This window comes from Orycteropus afer, unplaced genomic scaffold, assembly GCF_000298275.1.
Source record: "Orycteropus afer afer isolate SDZICR_OR568_19922 unplaced genomic scaffold, OryAfe1.0 scaffold00309, whole genome shotgun sequence".
In the NCBI taxonomy this organism is placed as follows: domain Eukaryota; kingdom Metazoa; phylum Chordata; class Mammalia; order Tubulidentata; family Orycteropodidae; genus Orycteropus; species Orycteropus afer.
In genome coordinates, this window is record NW_006921896.1 from 1,803,166 (window position 1) to 1,819,812 (window position 16,647).

At 40.3% G+C, this 16,647-nt stretch overlaps 1 protein-coding gene across 1 annotated transcript in view; it reads left to right on the forward strand.

Moving 5' to 3' along the window:
• Positions 1-16,647, forward strand: part of FAM13A (family with sequence similarity 13 member A) — a 235,272-nt gene that overhangs the window by 207,562 nt on the left and 11,063 nt on the right. Inside the window, exons 13-14 of the mRNA XM_042782411.1 lie at positions 14,194-14,289; positions 16,495-16,578. Of these exons, the coding sequence (XP_042638345.1) occupies positions 14,194-14,289; positions 16,495-16,578 (180 nt within the window). The remainder of the gene's footprint in view (positions 1-14,193; positions 14,290-16,494; positions 16,579-16,647) is intronic.

Sequence of the window (16,647 nt, forward strand, 5' to 3'; positions counted from 1 at the left end):
GTCTGTGTTAATTGGTTTCCCTTTTCTTTGTTGAAGAGGGTCTGTGCAATCTTTCTGCCTAGTCCGCCATCTTGCCGGAACTCCCCCATCATTTGATTTCTTGACTGCTGTTTCCTTATGCATTGATTGTGGATCCAAGTAAAATGAAAACCTTGACACTTCAATATTTTTTCTATTTATAATGATAGTGCTAAGGAGTCCTGATGGTTAAGTGTTCAGCTGCTAACCAAAAGTTCAGCAGTTCAAACCCACCAGCCACTCCACAGAAGAAAGGTGTGGAAGTGTGCTTCTGTAAGCATTACAGCCTTGGAAATCATATGGGGCAGTTCTACTCTGTCCTGAAGGGTCACTATGAGTCAAAATTGACTCAATGACACTGGGTTAATATATAGTGCTTGGTGGTTCAGTGGAAGCTCTGGTGGTGTAGTGCCTAAGCTATTTGACTACTAACCAGAAGGCTGGTGGTTCAAACCCACCAACCCCTCCTTGGAAGGAAGGTTGGGCAATCTACTTCTGTATTGATACTGCCTTGGAAACCCAAGGTCGCTATGTGCCAGATCCAACTCGATGGCATTGAGTTTGGTTTTGGTTTTGGTTTTGGTTTGGTGGTTCAGTGATAGAATTCTCACCTTCCATGTAGGAGACCTGGGTTCATTTCTAGCCAATGCATCCAATGGACAGCCACCACCCCTCTGTCTGTGGAGGCATGCATTTGTTAGGATGACTAAACAGGTTTCAACTGAGCTTCCAGACCAAGATGCACTAAGAAGAAAAGCCTGGCACCTACTTCCAAAAATTAGCCAAGTAAAACCTATGGGTCACAACAGTCCAGTCCACAGGTGATCATGGGGACGGCACAGGACTAGAAAGCATTTTGTTCTGTTGTACATGTTAAGTGCCATCGAGTCGGCTCCAACTCATAGTGACCCTTATACAATAGAATGAAACACTGCCCAGTTGTGCACCATCTTCACAATCTTTGCTATGTTTGCTGTGCTTGAACCCATCATTGTAGCCACTGTGTCAGTCCATTTCGTTGAGGGTCTTCCCCTTTCTTGCTGCCCCATTACTTACCACGCATGATATCCTTCTCCAGGGAACGGCCCCTTCTGACAACATGACCAAAGTAGGTGAGACGAAATCTGGCCATCCTCGCTTTCAAGAAGCATTCTGGCTACACTTCTTCCAGAACAGATTTGTTGGTTCTTCTGGCAGTCCATGGTACTTTCAGTATTCTTTACCAACACCACAATTCAAAGGCATAAATTCTTCTTTCTTATTCATTGTCCAGCTTTCACATGCATATGAGGCTATTGAAAATACTGTGGCTTGGGTTAGCCACATCTTAGTCTTGAAAGTGATATCTGTGCTTCTTAACAGTTTAAAAATGCAGATTTGCCCAGTGTAATATGACATTTGATTGCTTGACTGCTGCTTCCATGGGTGTTGATTGCGGATCCAAGTAAAATGAAATTCCTGACAACGTCAATCTTTTCTCCATTTATCATGATGCTGCTTATTGGTCCAGTTATGAGGATTTTCATTTTTATGTTGAGTGAGTTGTAATCAGTACTGAAAACTGTAGTCTTTAATCTTCATCAGTAAGTACTTCAAGTCTTCTTTACTGTCTGCAAGTAAGATTGTGTCATCTGCATATCACAGGTTGTTAATGAGTCTTCCTCCAATCCTGATGCTGCATTTTCCTTCATATAGTCCAACTTCTGGTATTATTTGCTCAGCATTCATGGGGTTACTATTTTCAGGCTGACTTCACAATAGCTAATAACAAAAATAAATAAATATTTGAGTTTGTGTGTGGAAAGGTATCTGTGAGTCATAAAACTGCCAGAAGGACAAGACAAAATGGCATGGATTCTCATAACTGTTGCATTTTTGGCCCATGCACTGAGAAAACAGCAACTCTATCATCTTTATTGTCAGATAATTAATCAGACAGTAGATTGTCTGCATAAAGATCAGATAATCTAAAACAACAGATAACTTAAGATAACAATTAGATATAGCCTAAGAATTTATATTTAAATTTGAACATGACTATATCCACTTTAGGAGCTCTGGTGGCGTAGTGCCTAAGGCATTTGACTGCTAACCAGAAGGATGTGGTTCAAACCCACCAACTACCACTCCACAGAAGGAAGACTAGGCAATCTATTTCTGTAAAGATTTACAACCTCGGAAATCCAAAGGGGGTTGCTGTGAGTCGGAATTGACTTGATGGCAGTGAGTTTGGTTTGGTTTTCAGTTAATTCCCAGGGTTTTAAAACCTTGGATGTCTGGCACTGGGAGGAGCACCTCAGTTAAAGGCAACAAAGGTAAATACTATTATATACACAATCCTGCAATAACACTAATAATAGTGGATACTTGTAGATTACTGTCATTGCAGGATTGTGAATGTAATAGTATTTACCTTTGTTACCTTCAACTCATGGGAGTTCTGGTAGCGTAGTGCCTAAGGCACTTGACTGCTGACCAGAAGGTTGGCGGTTCAGACCCACCAGCCACTCCTCAGAAGGAAGATTGGGCGATCTACTTCCATAGTGATACTGCCTCAAAAACCCAAGGAGGGGTCACTATGAGTCAGATCTGACTCAACGGCAGTGAGTTTGGTTTTTTTTTTGTTTACAAGTGGATACATAAATAGACACACAAACTGAACAGGGGTGGGAGGGTGAATGGGACTACACCTACATATATAGGTTTGACAGATAACATTTCTATGTATTTGTTGTAAATATATCCATGAATATAGAGTAGAACATATAGAGGGCAAAGATACAAAAACTTCTTAGCTGTAACCAAATACCTCAAATGCTTGAGGATGAGTGAGTCATTGGGCATGGAAGCTCAGAACCATAGTCTCAGAGGACAGTAAGGTCAATTGGCATAACATAACCTACAAAGAAAGTATTCTACATCCTACCTTGGTGAATTGCGACTGGGATCTTAAAAACTTGTGAGCGGCCATCTAAGGTTCAACCATTGGTGCCTCTCCATCTGGAGCAAAGGGGAATGAAGAAAATCAAAGCCACAAGGAAATAATTAGTTCAAAGGACTAATGAACTACTTGAACCCCAGCCGCCACAACCCTGAGACGAGAAGAACTAGATGGTACCCAGCTACCAGTGCTGACTGTTCTGAAAGGAGTTATAATAGGAAGTCCTAGAGGTCTGGTGGCATAGTGCCTAAGGCATTTGACTGCCAACCAGAAGGGTAGCAGTTCACACCCACCAGCCACTCCTCAGAAGGAAGATGGGGCAGTGTACTTCCAAATAGATACCCCCTCGAAAACCCAAGGAGGGGTCACTATGAGTCGGATCCAATTCAACAGCAGTGAGTTTGGTTTTTTTGGATAGAGTGGAGAAAAATGTGGAACAAAACTCAAAAATAATAATTGTTTTTGTTATGTGTTGTCAAGTCAGACCTGAATCATAGCGACCCCTTTCCAAGGCAGTATCACTACAGAAGTAGATTGCCCCATCTTCCTTCCAAGGAGTGGCTGGTGAGTTTGAACCATCAGCCTTCTGGTTAGCAGTCAAGTGCCTTAGGTACTACACTACCAGAGCTCCCAAAATATAATATATGAAAAACGAAAAAAAAAAGAACAGGCTTACTGGTCTTATAGAGACTGGTAGAATCCCCAAGATAATAGCCCTTAGACACTCTTCAAGCCTTCAACTGAATTCACCTCCATGGCTCAACTTTCAGGCAAATGATAGACAGGCCTGTAAGGTGGACAAGAATATGAGGGAGGTATGCACTCATTAGCACAATCAACCATATGAGATCAAAAGGGACAAGAAGGCAGGAAGGGATAGTTAGATAAGGAGGAAGAAAGGAAATGGTAAACACGAGGAGGAAATGGGAGGAGGGCTGTTACATTGTGGGGATTGCAATGAATGTCACAAAACAAAATGTGTATGAATTATTGAATGGAAAACTAGTTTGCTCTGTAAATTTTCACCCAAATCATGATATTAATTAATTAATTAAAATTAAAAAAAAAAAAAAAAAAAAAAAAACCTTGATTTTCTGGTACTGAGGAGGTGGGGCAGGTGGCTGTAGAGGGCTGAACAGTAAATGATAGTTTTTACTTCTTTTACAATGATAGGTTCTGCTCTCTGAGGCTTACTTATTATTAAGTAATTGAGTCAGTAAAAAAAAAAGTACATTTTTTAGCATTCTTATCATTAGGAATATGAAATATTGGTTCTTACCACCACCAGTTGCTGTGGACTCGATTCTGACTCATAGCAACCCCATGTGTGTCAAAGTAGAACTGTGCTCTATAGGATTCTCAGTGGCTAATTTTGGGGGCTGGATCACCAGGCCTTTCTTCTGAGGTGATCTACCTTCAACCTGTCAGTTTGCAGCCCAGCACATTAACCGTTTGTACCACCCAGGGACCCACTCCAAACCAGTTGCCATCAAATTGACTCTGATTGATGATTTAGCTTGTTTCTTTCATCACTCTTTCACATGAAGAAAGAACATCTTTTTGACTCCAGATTCTAGCATCTTATAGGACCAAGGGGATGAATGCAGTAGGAAATTTGACATTTTTCTTTCTGGTCCGAGGCAAAACTCTCTGCCTGTCTCTGGAACATAGTGCTCCAACCTCCTTCAGAAAAGCATAATTCAAAAAAAAAAAAAAAAAAAGAAAAGCATAATTCATTTGGTATCTGGCCAGCCTGCAGATCTGAGAAAAACCTTTCAATGCTTCGGTGTATGATGTTCCCATGGACCCTGGACTGTAGATATCGTTTGGGCAATGGCTTTTCTTAGAAGTAAGATTTTTGCTTCCAGACTAACTTATCATTGCAAACCCCAGTTTTTCAGAAATGCAGGTACTTGAAGCAGGCTTTTGCTGAATCTACATATTCTGATTTAAACAGACAGTCTTAAAATCGCAGGCCACAATGGTTATTTGCCACTTCTGGTAGCAGGGTTTTTTTTTTTTTTTTTTTAAACAAGTTTGTTTGCTTTAACAGGGCACTCTGTGTCAAATTGACATGTGTTTAAAAAAGCAAACAAACACTCATTCAGACACCTTGTTCTGGTTACCTAGTGCTGCTCTGACAAGAAATATACCACAGATGGGATGGCCTTAACAAACATGAGTTTATTCTTACAGTTTGGAGGCTTTAAATCCAAGTTCAAAGTGCCAGGCTGTAGGGGCTGGGTGAAAGCCCCTCAGCCTTGGGGTCCAGCTCTGCCTCCTCCCGGCCCACTGGAGCTAGAGGCATTTCTTCACTCAGCCAGCTGTTGGCTGCTGAGGCTGAGAAGCCCCAAGATTGACAAGTAAAAAGGCACAGTCCCGATGTTACCAATCCATACGGCAGGCCATTAACCTAAGTCCACTGTAAGTCCCAAGGTCGGCAGACTGTATTGCCTTTTTTAAATAGTAACCTTTGATAGTAAATAGCAGGCTGCTGAGCAACAACACGGCTACATGCAGTGTCCAAGCATGCCATAGGCTAGGGACCATTCTCAAAGCTTCTCATATACAGGAAGCAGACTATATACCCAAAGGCAGCTACTCAGCTGCTCCCAGTAGCTTCCACCATGGAGTTGATTACCAGTCTCATCATGGTGAATACTACATCCAGCTGCCTGGCCACTCAGCCAGGCCTAGCCAAGTTGACATACAAACATAACCATCACACACCTGCATGTAATATTCTATTAGTTATCATGAATATGTATCCTTTTCAACATTTAAAGATCTCATCAGAAGATCTTATCACAGAGAGAAACAGAACAAATAACTGTAGCTTACTGTATTGCCTTTTTTAAATAGTAACCTTTGATAGTAAATATAAAGGCATCCCTTAATCAAAACTTCTGGGTTCTTCTTGAATTTCTTATTAGAATTTACCCATGTATTTTAAAACCTTGGAAACTAACAAGAGAATAAACATACTTATGTTCAAATATAAATAAAAGTCTAAAGCCATACATAAATACTGTAAGTCAGTTATTTACTATTTGGGATTATCTGGTCTTTGCACAACCAGAAGTGGTTCAAACCCCCCAGCACTCCTCAGAAGGAAGGTTGGGCAATCTACTTCCATAGTGATACCATCTCGGAAATCCAAGGAGGGGTCACTATAAGTTGGATCCTACTCAGTGGCAGTGAGTTTGGTTGGGAGCTCTGGTGGCATAGTGCCTAAGGCACTTGACTGCTAACCAGAAGGCTGGTGGTTCAAACCTACCAGCCACTCCTGAGAAGGAAGGTTGGGCAATCTACTTCTGTAGTGCTACCATCTTGGAAACCCAAGGAGGGGTCACTGTGAGTTGGATCCAACTCAGTGGCGGTGAGTTTTGTTTTTGGGTTTTGGTCTTTGCACAATCTACTGTTATTTCCTGATAATAAAGAAGATAATAAGGAGTTGCTGTTTTCTCAGAGCATGAGACAAGAATGCAACAGTTATGAGAATCCATCCATTTTGTCTTTTCCTTTTAGCAGTTTTATGACTCAGAGGTACCCTTGTGCGTACAAACACAAACCAATTTTACAAAGAAGATTTGAAGGCAGTGTGGCATCTTGTCTGTCTCAAGCAGAATTTCTCATAAAGTTATGCATACTGAGCATAACCAAAGAGCTTTGTGAAATCAGTGAAGGCAGATCTCTTACCTTGCAAGGCAAAATATATTAAGAGGATAAGAAGACACTTTGGCAAAACCCTACTTAGAGGATAATGATAGTGTATTAGCAGTCCACTTGACTTTATGTCTTATTTATTTGTGAATAGAAAGAAAACTGTACGAGAAGTCAAGAGACCTGGGTTCTTGAACCAGCTCTATTGCTTTGCCCAAATCATTACCCTCTACAGTGCTTAGTTTTAAAAAATAAGGCTCTTCTAGCTCTAATATTTGATTATTCTAATTTTATCTCTTATCTTCAAAGTGAAAATGTCAACCATTTCACCTTTACCTTTGTACCCCTGTCCAGATGACAACAGCCACCCACCAACATTATATCCAAATTATAAAATGCAAGATTGAATTTAATAGAACCCAAAATAATTGAGAATGTAATTGTTCTTATAAAAGTAAATGTTAAATTTTTTGCAAAAGAAATTGTATTCATCCCAACACACCAAAATTGGACTTTCTAGTGAATTTGTACTTTGAGCTAGGACAAATATAGTCACAAAAGGTAAAGACAGGTAAATGCAGCTGTCTGATCAGGTCTTTCTGATTTCTTTTCCAGACTTGCTACTAATTAAATGTGGTTAATTATTGACTGCTGTTCCCTTTGTACTTTGAAATATTTCTGAGATTTATAGAGCCACCAGATAGGGTATTAAGAGACAAGTAGATACAGATTTATTTCAGTCACAGCCAAGATACAATGGAAGATGCTGTGTTCTCCCATTAGGTCTTCCTATTTAGATGTGTGTGTTGCCTTGATTAATGTACAAAAATACACCTTAGAAATAACTCGATATCTACACATTGGATAACCATTCAGAACTACTACTTATACTTTATGCTTGATCCAAAGTCATTTTCAAACAATTATGGATCTTAAAGATTTTCTAATTTGCATTTGAATTCATCAGTGAGGAAACTGAGACTCAGCTTCAGTGGCCTGTTTGAAGTCTTATTCTTGGTTAAGGGGTTCAGCAGAACCTGAGCAGCTGCTGACTCAAGAATAAGAGATGTCAAGTTCTAAATAGTTTTCGTATGGTTCGTTTAATAACAGCTGGTCATTTTGTTCCCACTTTATTCATATAACCATTGGTTATATTTTGGCTGAAATCACAAACTTACCACTGATAATTGCCTGTGACATGGCTTTATGATGGGTGGAAGTTGAATTAACTTTTATAACACTAAAAGTTAACCTTAAGCCTTTGGCTCCATATATACCATAAAAATAATTCTGGTATAAATCAAATAGTGTTAAAGTTACTTTTCCATCACTTCAGACTTAAAAATCTTTGTTATTTTTAGCATTTAGAACCTTCTGTCAAATGATAAAAGAAACTCTGGTGGCACAGTGGTTAAAGCATTGGGCTAAAAACCAAAAAGGTCAGCAGTTTGAACCCATCAGCCACAGCATGGGAGAAAGATGAGGCAGTCTACCTCCATAAAGATTTATAGCCTTAGAAACCTTATGAAGCAGTTCTACTCTGTCTTATATAGAGTTGCTATGAGTGGGGTTTTGGGTTATCAAATGATAAAGTTAACTTTGATGGAATCAGAGTAAGTTTTCAAAAACTGTATTTTCAGATCACCCACAGGAGATTAGTCCCTAACAGTCACTAACTGAAGATGTGTTAAGTGCCATTAAGTCAGTTCTGACATGTAGGGACCCGATGTACAACAGAATGAAACACTGCCCAGCCTTTCATGATCCTCACAGTCATTGCTATGTTTAAGCCTATTGTTGAAGCCACTGTGCCAATCCATCTTGTTGAGGGTCTTCCTCTTTTTTGCTGACCCTCGATTTTACCAACCATGATGTCCTTCTCCAGGGACTAGGCCTTCTTGATAGCATGTCCAAAGTCTGTGAGATAAAGTCTCACCATCCTCAAGTCTAAGGAACACTCTGCCTGTACTTCTTCCGAGACAGATTTGTTTATTCTTCCAGCAGTCTATGGTATATTCAGTGTTCTTCACCAACACCGTAATTGAAAGGCATCAGTTCTTCTTTGGTCTTTCTTATTAATTGTCCAGTTTTTGCGTACTAATGAGGTGACTGAAAACAACAAGACTTGAGACAAGTGTACATTCTCAAAGTGACATCTTTGCTTTTTAACACATTAAAGAGGTCTGTGACATCTTTGCTTTTTAACACATTAAAGAGATCTTTTGCCGCAGATTTGCCCAATGCAATGTATCATTTGATTTCTTGACTGCTGTTTCCATTGGTGTTGGCTATGGATCCAAATAAAATTAAATCCGTGATTTCAATATTTTCTCCATTTATCATGATGTTGCTTATTGGTCCAGTTGTGAGGATTCAGTATGCAGTTGGTTTTCTGTATGTTGCAGTATAGTGCACTTCATCAGTAAGCACTTCAAATCATCTTCACTTTTCAACAAGCAAGATTGTATCATCTGCATATCAAAGGTTTTTAATGAGTCTTCCTCAATGCTGGTGCCTCATTCTTCTTCATATAGTCCAACTTCTCAGATTATTTACTCAAAATACAGATAGAATAAATATGGTGAAAGGATACAACCCTGCCAGACACTTTTCCTGGTGTTAAACCCACACAGTATCATCTTGTTCTGTTCAAAGGACTGACTCTTGGTCTATATATATGTTCCTTATGGACACAAGTGTTCTAGAATTCCCATTCTTTGCAGTAATATCCATCATTTGTTATAATCCATGCAGTTGAATGTCTTTAAATAGATAATAAAACATAGGTAAACATTAAATCTTACTATCACAGTCAAAAAATTTAACCACCATTCTTCTTCATCTACTTGAAATAGATTACATTTTTGAACAAAAATTTAGAAAGGAAATTGTTTTCTTCAAATTTGTCTTATTTTGCTAATTTTGCAAGCTAAATTTCCTTCTATAGTCAGAGATGCTTCTGCCAAATAATTAGTACTAGCATACTGGTCTGTAGTGGGGAAATTCTGGCTTGTTACTATTATCATTAGTAGAAGTATTTCTTCAAAACGTCTGTTGTTTATCATGCACATCATATTTCATTGCATATTATATTTCACCATGTCTTGTGGCAACAGTTAGAAAGTGCCTTAATCTCACCTTCCGTATATTTATTGCATATGTCTTGTATTAAAACATTATTTCTTGTGTTCTGGTCCTAAATTTTATCCTTTTCCATGTGACATTGTGCAAGCCACTTCATTTCTATTCCTCAGACTTACTTGTGACTATAATTGAACTTTTATTGAAGTTTAATACAAATACAGAAAAGAGCCCAAATTATAATTATTTATCCTGATGAATTTTCATAGCATTACCAGCACCCAGATCAAGAAGCAAAATATTACCAATCCTCTGGAAGCTTTCCTCAAGCCCCTTCCAGTCTATCCCACCCTTCTTCCATCCCCTCCCAGATGCCACCAAGTAAAAACCACTACCTTGACTTCTAAGGAGCCCTGGTGGTGCAGTGGTTAAGCACTCAGCTGCTAACCAAAAGGTCAGCAGTTTGAACCCATCACCTACTCCACAGGACAAAGATACAGCAATCTGCTTCTGTTAAGATTCCGAAAAAAACAGACTTACTACCATCAAGTTGATTCTGACACATGGCAATTCCCATTGGATATCCAAGGCTGTAAATCTTTACAGACGCAGATTGCCCTTTCTTCCACAGAGCAGCTGGCAGGTTCGAACCATGGACCTTTTGGTTAGCAGCCACTTAATCACTATATAACCAGAGCTACTTTCTGTAAAGATTACAGCTTTGGAAACTCTATGGGACAATTCTACTTTATAAATATTTTACTTTATATTTTATACATATAGTTTATATATGCTCTATACATAATCCAGGGTTGCCTTCAAAGTTGAAGGCCAAAAAGGCATATAAGAAAAATGATCAAAGCCAGTTCTACTTGCCATTCCCCTACCTTTTTTATTATTATTATTTATTACCTCTATAACTCCTGCTTTATTATGGATGGAATGGAAATAAAATTCTGAAGACAAATGCAAACTTGATGCAAAGATACTTTATCTCATTCTCTATCTAAGGAAAATAGATGCACACCCCTGAATTAGGCCTATCTACCTATGGAGTACAGTTCTACTCTGATACACGTGGGATTACCATGAGTCCAGATCAAGTCAGTGGCAGCTGGTGGTGGTGGTGGGTGGGTTTATGTTTGAAATATCCATTCAGTTATTTCACAAATCTTTATGGGATATTTCGATTATATCAGACACTGAAATAGCTGCTAGGGATACAAAAACATAGATTCCTGTTCTCAAGGGGCTTACAGTCTAAAGAGGTAAGAAGGAGACAGATGTGCCAATAAATATTATATGGTGTAAAAGTGTCAGTGAGATTACAAGGTGCACACAGGGTGCTGTGATGACACAAAGGAGGGAATGAATGGACCTTCCAGAAAAGAGGATGTTGGAGGAAGGCTTCACAGGGGGAGGTGGCTCTTGATCTGTAATTTGCCAAAAAAGCAAAGAAGAGACCATTTCAGGGCAGAAGGAACTACACAAGGAGCTAAGAGATGGGCTAGTTCATTTTTTCTAGAGCCTGAGTATGATGAGGAAGAGGAGGAGCAGCAAATAATGAGGTTGGTTAGCTAGCCAATGAGTGCCTTTAAATACTGCACCAGAGAGTTGGACTTGGTTTCTACTGCCTATAGAATCTGTCCTTTAGTTCAGTGAAAATTGTTAACCCTGTGCCAGATTTGAAAATACAAAGAAGAGCCATGCAACCATTTTTGAATTATCTTCAGTAAGATTTTACTTGCATGCGATATTAATGATATTGTTCGATAATTTCCACATTCTGTGGGATCACCTTTCTTTGGAATGTGTACAAATATAGACCTCTTCTAATCAGCTGGCCAGGTAGCTGTCTTCCAAATCTCTTGGCATAATCAAGTGAGTGCCTCCAGCACTGCATCCTTTTGTTGAAACATCTCAGCGGGTATTCCATCAATTCCTGGAGCCTTGTTCTTCACCAGTTCTTTCAGTGCAGCTTCAACTTCTTCCTTCAATACTACTGGTTCTTGAACATATGCCACGTCCTGAAATTGATGATCAACCAGTTCTTTTTGGTACAGTGACTGTGTATTCCTTCCATCTTCTTTTGATGCTTCCTACATCATTCAATATTTTGCCCATAGAATCTTTCAGTATTGTAACTCGAGGCTTAAATTTTTTCCTCAGTTCTTTCAGTTTGAGAAATGCCAAGCATATTCTTCCCTTTTGGTTTTCTAACTCCAGGTCTTTGCACATTTCATTATAGTAGTTGGCTTTGTCTGCTCGAGCTGCTGTCTGAAATCTTCTGTTCAGCTCTTTTATCTTGTCATTTCTTCCATTTGCTTTAGCTACTCTTCACTCAAGGGCAAGTTTCAGAGTCTCTTCTGACATCCATTTTGGTCTTTTCTTTCTTTCTTGTATTTTTTAATGACCTCTTGTTTTCTTCATGGATGATGTTCTTCATGTCATCCCACAATTCTGGTTTTCAGTCATTGGTGTTCAATGCATCAAATCTATTCTTTAGATGGTCTCGAAATTCAGGAGGAATAAATTCAGGGTCTCATTTCAGCTCTCGTGGACTTGTTTTAATTGGCTTTAACTTCAAGTTGAACTTGCATTTGAGCAGTTGATGATCTGTTCCACAGTCACCTCCTGGCCTTGTTTTGGCTGAAGATATTGAGCTTTTCCATCTCCTCTTGCCACAGATGTAGTCTATCTGATTCCTGTGTACTCTGTCTGGCTAAGTCCACGTGTATAACCACCACTTGTGTTGTTGAAAACAGGTATTTGCAATGAATAAGTCATTGGTCTTGCAAAATTCTATCATGCAATCTCCAGCGTTATTTCTGTCAGCAAGGCCAAGTTTTCCAGCTACTGGTGATTCTTATTTGTTTCCAACTTTTGCATTCCAATCACCAGTGATAGGCAACACGTCTTGATTGCATGTTTGGTCAATTTTAGACTGCAGAAGTTGATAAAAATCTTCAATTTCCTCATCTCTGGCTTTGGTGGTTGGTGGGTAAATTTGAATAATAGTCATAGTAATGGGTCTTCCTTGTAGGCATATGGATATTATCCTATCACTGACAGCGTTGTACTTCAGGACAGATCTTGAAACATCCTTTGTGATGATGAATGCCACGCCATTCCTCTTCAATTTGTCATTCCCAGCATAGTAGATCATGTGGTTGTCTGATTCAAAATGGCCAAAACCTGTCCATTTCAGCTCAGTAATGTCTAGGATATCAATCTTTATATGTTCCATTTCATTTTTGACAACTTCCAATTTTCCTATATTTATACATCGTACATTCCATGTTCCGATTATTAATGGATGTTTCAGCTGTTTCTCCTCAATATGAATCATGCCACATCAGCACGTGGAGGTCCTGAGAGACTTATTTATCCATATCATTAAGGTTGGTTCTACTCTGATGAAGCAGCTCTTTCCCAGTCCTATTTTGAGTGCCTTCCTACCTTAGGGGCTCGTCTTCCTGCACTGTGTGGGACAATGTTTCCAAGCTATTCATAGAGTTGCCCAGTTATGTATCAGACAGTGTTTCTCTGCTATTCATAAGGATTTCCCTGGCCAACTTTTGAGAAGTGGATGGGCTCCTCCTTCTTCCTAGTTGTCTCAGTCTGTAAGCTGAGTTGAAACCTGTGTACCAAGTGCAACTCTGCTGGTGTCTGAAACACCAGTGGCACAGCCTTAAGCCTCACAGCAATGTACAAGCCCCACAGGATGACAAACTGACAGACAAGTTTGTCTCCCTTAGCTGTTGGAAACCTCTGCGCCTTCCTCTTACCTAATTCCTACCTAGAACCTGCCACTTTGGGGTCCCTAGCCACTCCCTCCCCTTTACCTGATATCCTGCTGCTCCTGAGGTCCCCAGCCTCTCCTGCTTCCTCCCTTTCCTGGCTCTAGGGGGCTTGGGGCCTAGCCTTGCAAGAATAAGTAAGAATAAGTAATATAGTAGAAATGCATGGTTTCTTCTTTTCCCAGAGCCAGAAAATAGTAAATAGTCTTAGAATTCTTGAACCTTAAAGAGTTTTAAGCAGGGAACTAATAATGATCATAGTTTTATTTTAGAAAGAGCAATACTACTGATGGAGTGATCTCCAGCGATCCCAAGCTGAAGTAGATATATTAAATATTTATTGATTAAATAATATTGTCAAGGAGCTCTGGTAGCATAGTGCCTAAAGGCCTTTAACTACTAACCAGCAGGTTGGCAGTTCAAACCACCAGCCACTCCACAGAAGGAAGACTAGGCAATCTACTTCCATAAAGATTTACCACCTTAAAAACCCAAAGGGAGTCGCTACGAGTCAGAATCGAATCGATGGCAATGAGTTTGGGTTTTTGGTTTTGGTAAGTAATACTGTCAGTTTAAACAAATATTGTAAGAATGGCAAAACTCCAGACTTCAAGGCCAGAGCCTACTTGGACAGCTGGTAGTATGAACGTTATGAGCTGTTGTCTCAGTGCTCTTGTTCTTAATTTTCAGGTAACAAAGAATGAACGTCAGGTGATGAAGCCACTCTATGACCGGTATCGGCTGGTCAAACAGATCCTGTCCCGAGCCAACACCATACCAATCATTGTGAGTACAGCCTTTCTGTTGTTGACTACCTGGTTGAATGAGTCCTGGGTAGGCCCTCACCTAATTTCTCATTAAAGATGGGCTGTTATAGTTGAACCAGCCATTGACAGCTATGTCCTGCAAGCTTGAGAAATAAAGAATTTATCAAAGACTTCTGAGGGTACATTTGCTGAAAATGAGCAAATTTGAAACAGAAAGAATTTTTTCCCTTTTGAAAGACATGCATCAAGTGGATAAGGGCTGTGATTTCTCTAGGCTTCTCCCACTGCAGAGAATGCCTCTCTGATCTTAAGGGTCCTCTGTTAATAGTCTTCTCACTCTGGCCAAGAGAGGGGATAACCCCCATGTGAATTGCATCAAAGGAGAAAATCCACTAAGAAATCCAACCCCTTTTCTTCTGGGAGGATAAGGAAGTATGTTGTTGTTGTTGTTGTTGTTTGCCATCCAGTCGGCCCCGACTCATAGCGACCCCTCCTTGGGTTTCCGAGGCAGTATCACTATGGAAGTAGGATTGCCCAACCTTCCTTCCGAGGAGTGGCTGGTGGGTTTGAACCACCAGCCTTCTGGTTAGCAGTCAAGTGCCTTAGGCACTATGCTACCAGAGCTCCTAAGGAAGTATAGGGAGTGGAAAAAAAGGAAGGGAAACTAATAATTGTGAAGTTGCACTTAGCTGGCTTGGGGCTCCCTGATATTTTTATTTCGTGGAGAGTGAGGAGCGGCAACCTGCCTCAGCTCCAGGATAGCCTTTCAGGCACTGGCCAGCTGGCGCTCATCCCTTAATGGTCTTGGCTTTTCCACTCCCTGGTGTATGGGTGGGTTGTTAACATCCTGACCATCTCTTTGGGAATGATTTGCCCCCTATGTCAGTGCTCTCATCTATAGGGACCTTGGAACTTTCCTCTACCAGCTTTTAGGCTTTTTGATAAGCAGATACTAAACTCACTGCTGTCGAGTCGAATGTGACTCATAGCGACCCCACCTTGGGTTTCCGAGGCAGTGTCTCTAATTTCATTTTTATTGAGGTGCTTATTCATTTTAACTGCTGCTCTTATCTAGCCCTTCCTATTTATTTCTAGCCCTAAAAGTGGTCTTTATATTTCTTGTAATTGTGTACTTGTTCATATGAATGAGGGAGGGTTCATAGACCTCAAGCAAGCATATTTGAAGAAAGCAATTCTGGAAATTTTCTGCAGAATAAATTAATAAGTAATCTAAGAAAATGATTAAAGAAGGAATCTTTTTCATCTCCAGTTAGGAGCCCTAAGTATCCTTAAATAAGGAGTCCTGGTGGTGCATTGGTTAAGGCACTTGGCTGCTAACCAAAAAGTCAGCGGTCCAAGCCCACCAGGCACTCTGTGGAGAAAGATGTGGCAGTCTGCTTCCCATAAAGATTTACAGCCTTGGGAACCCTATGGGGCAATTGTACTCTGATCTATAGGGTCACCAATTTGGAATCAACTAGGGAGTTCTGCTGGCATAGTACCTAAGGCATTTGACTGTTAACCAGAAGGCTGGTGGTTCAAACCCACCAGCCACTCCTCGGAAGGAAGGTTAGGCAATCTACTTCCGTAGTGATGTTGTTGTTATGTGCCATCAACTCGGACGCGAGTCATAGCGATCCCTCCTTGGGTTTCTATGGCAGTATCTCTATGGAAGTAGATTGCCCAACTTTCCTTCCAAGGAGTGGCACCGCCTCAGAAACCCAAGGAGGGGTCTCTATGAGTCGGGCCGACTCGAGGGCACATAACAACAACAAACAACAGTGGGTTTGCTTTGGTTTGAGTTTTAATGTTCTTAAATAGAGTAAATGGACAACAGAAATTAGAGAACCTTTTAATTGCTTCATCATTTTACATTATTCTCAGTTTATAATAGTTAGTGTTCTTGCAGTTATTTGTGATTGGGGCAGAGAGCAGGTGGGGAGGCAGGTGTTTCTCTTCACGTTTTTCAGTGTTTGAAGGTGCTAATGTACTGTTCTTAAGCTAATGTGCCCTCCTTGGTTTGTGTGTGTGGGCTTTGGTGTAAAGCAGCATTTTAGAGAGGAACTTTCCTGTTTCAGGTTTTCCTAGGAATAATTTGGGGAAAGGGCTAGGGTATTGAGTGAAAAGATGGTACAAAATACTGGTGAGGTCAGAGGAGGCAGAGACATCTGAGGGGTAAGAGAAGGGATTCGCAATGTAACCTCCTTGTTAACCCCTGTCACAGGGATCCCCCTCCAGCAAGCGGAGAAGCCCTTTGCTGCAGCCAATTATCGAGGGCGAAACTGCTTCCTTCTTCAAGGAGATAAAGGTGAAGACTTCCAGCTGCTAAACCATTGCTAAATCTGCATCAGTGCCTTCTTCCTCCCCCTGTGAATGG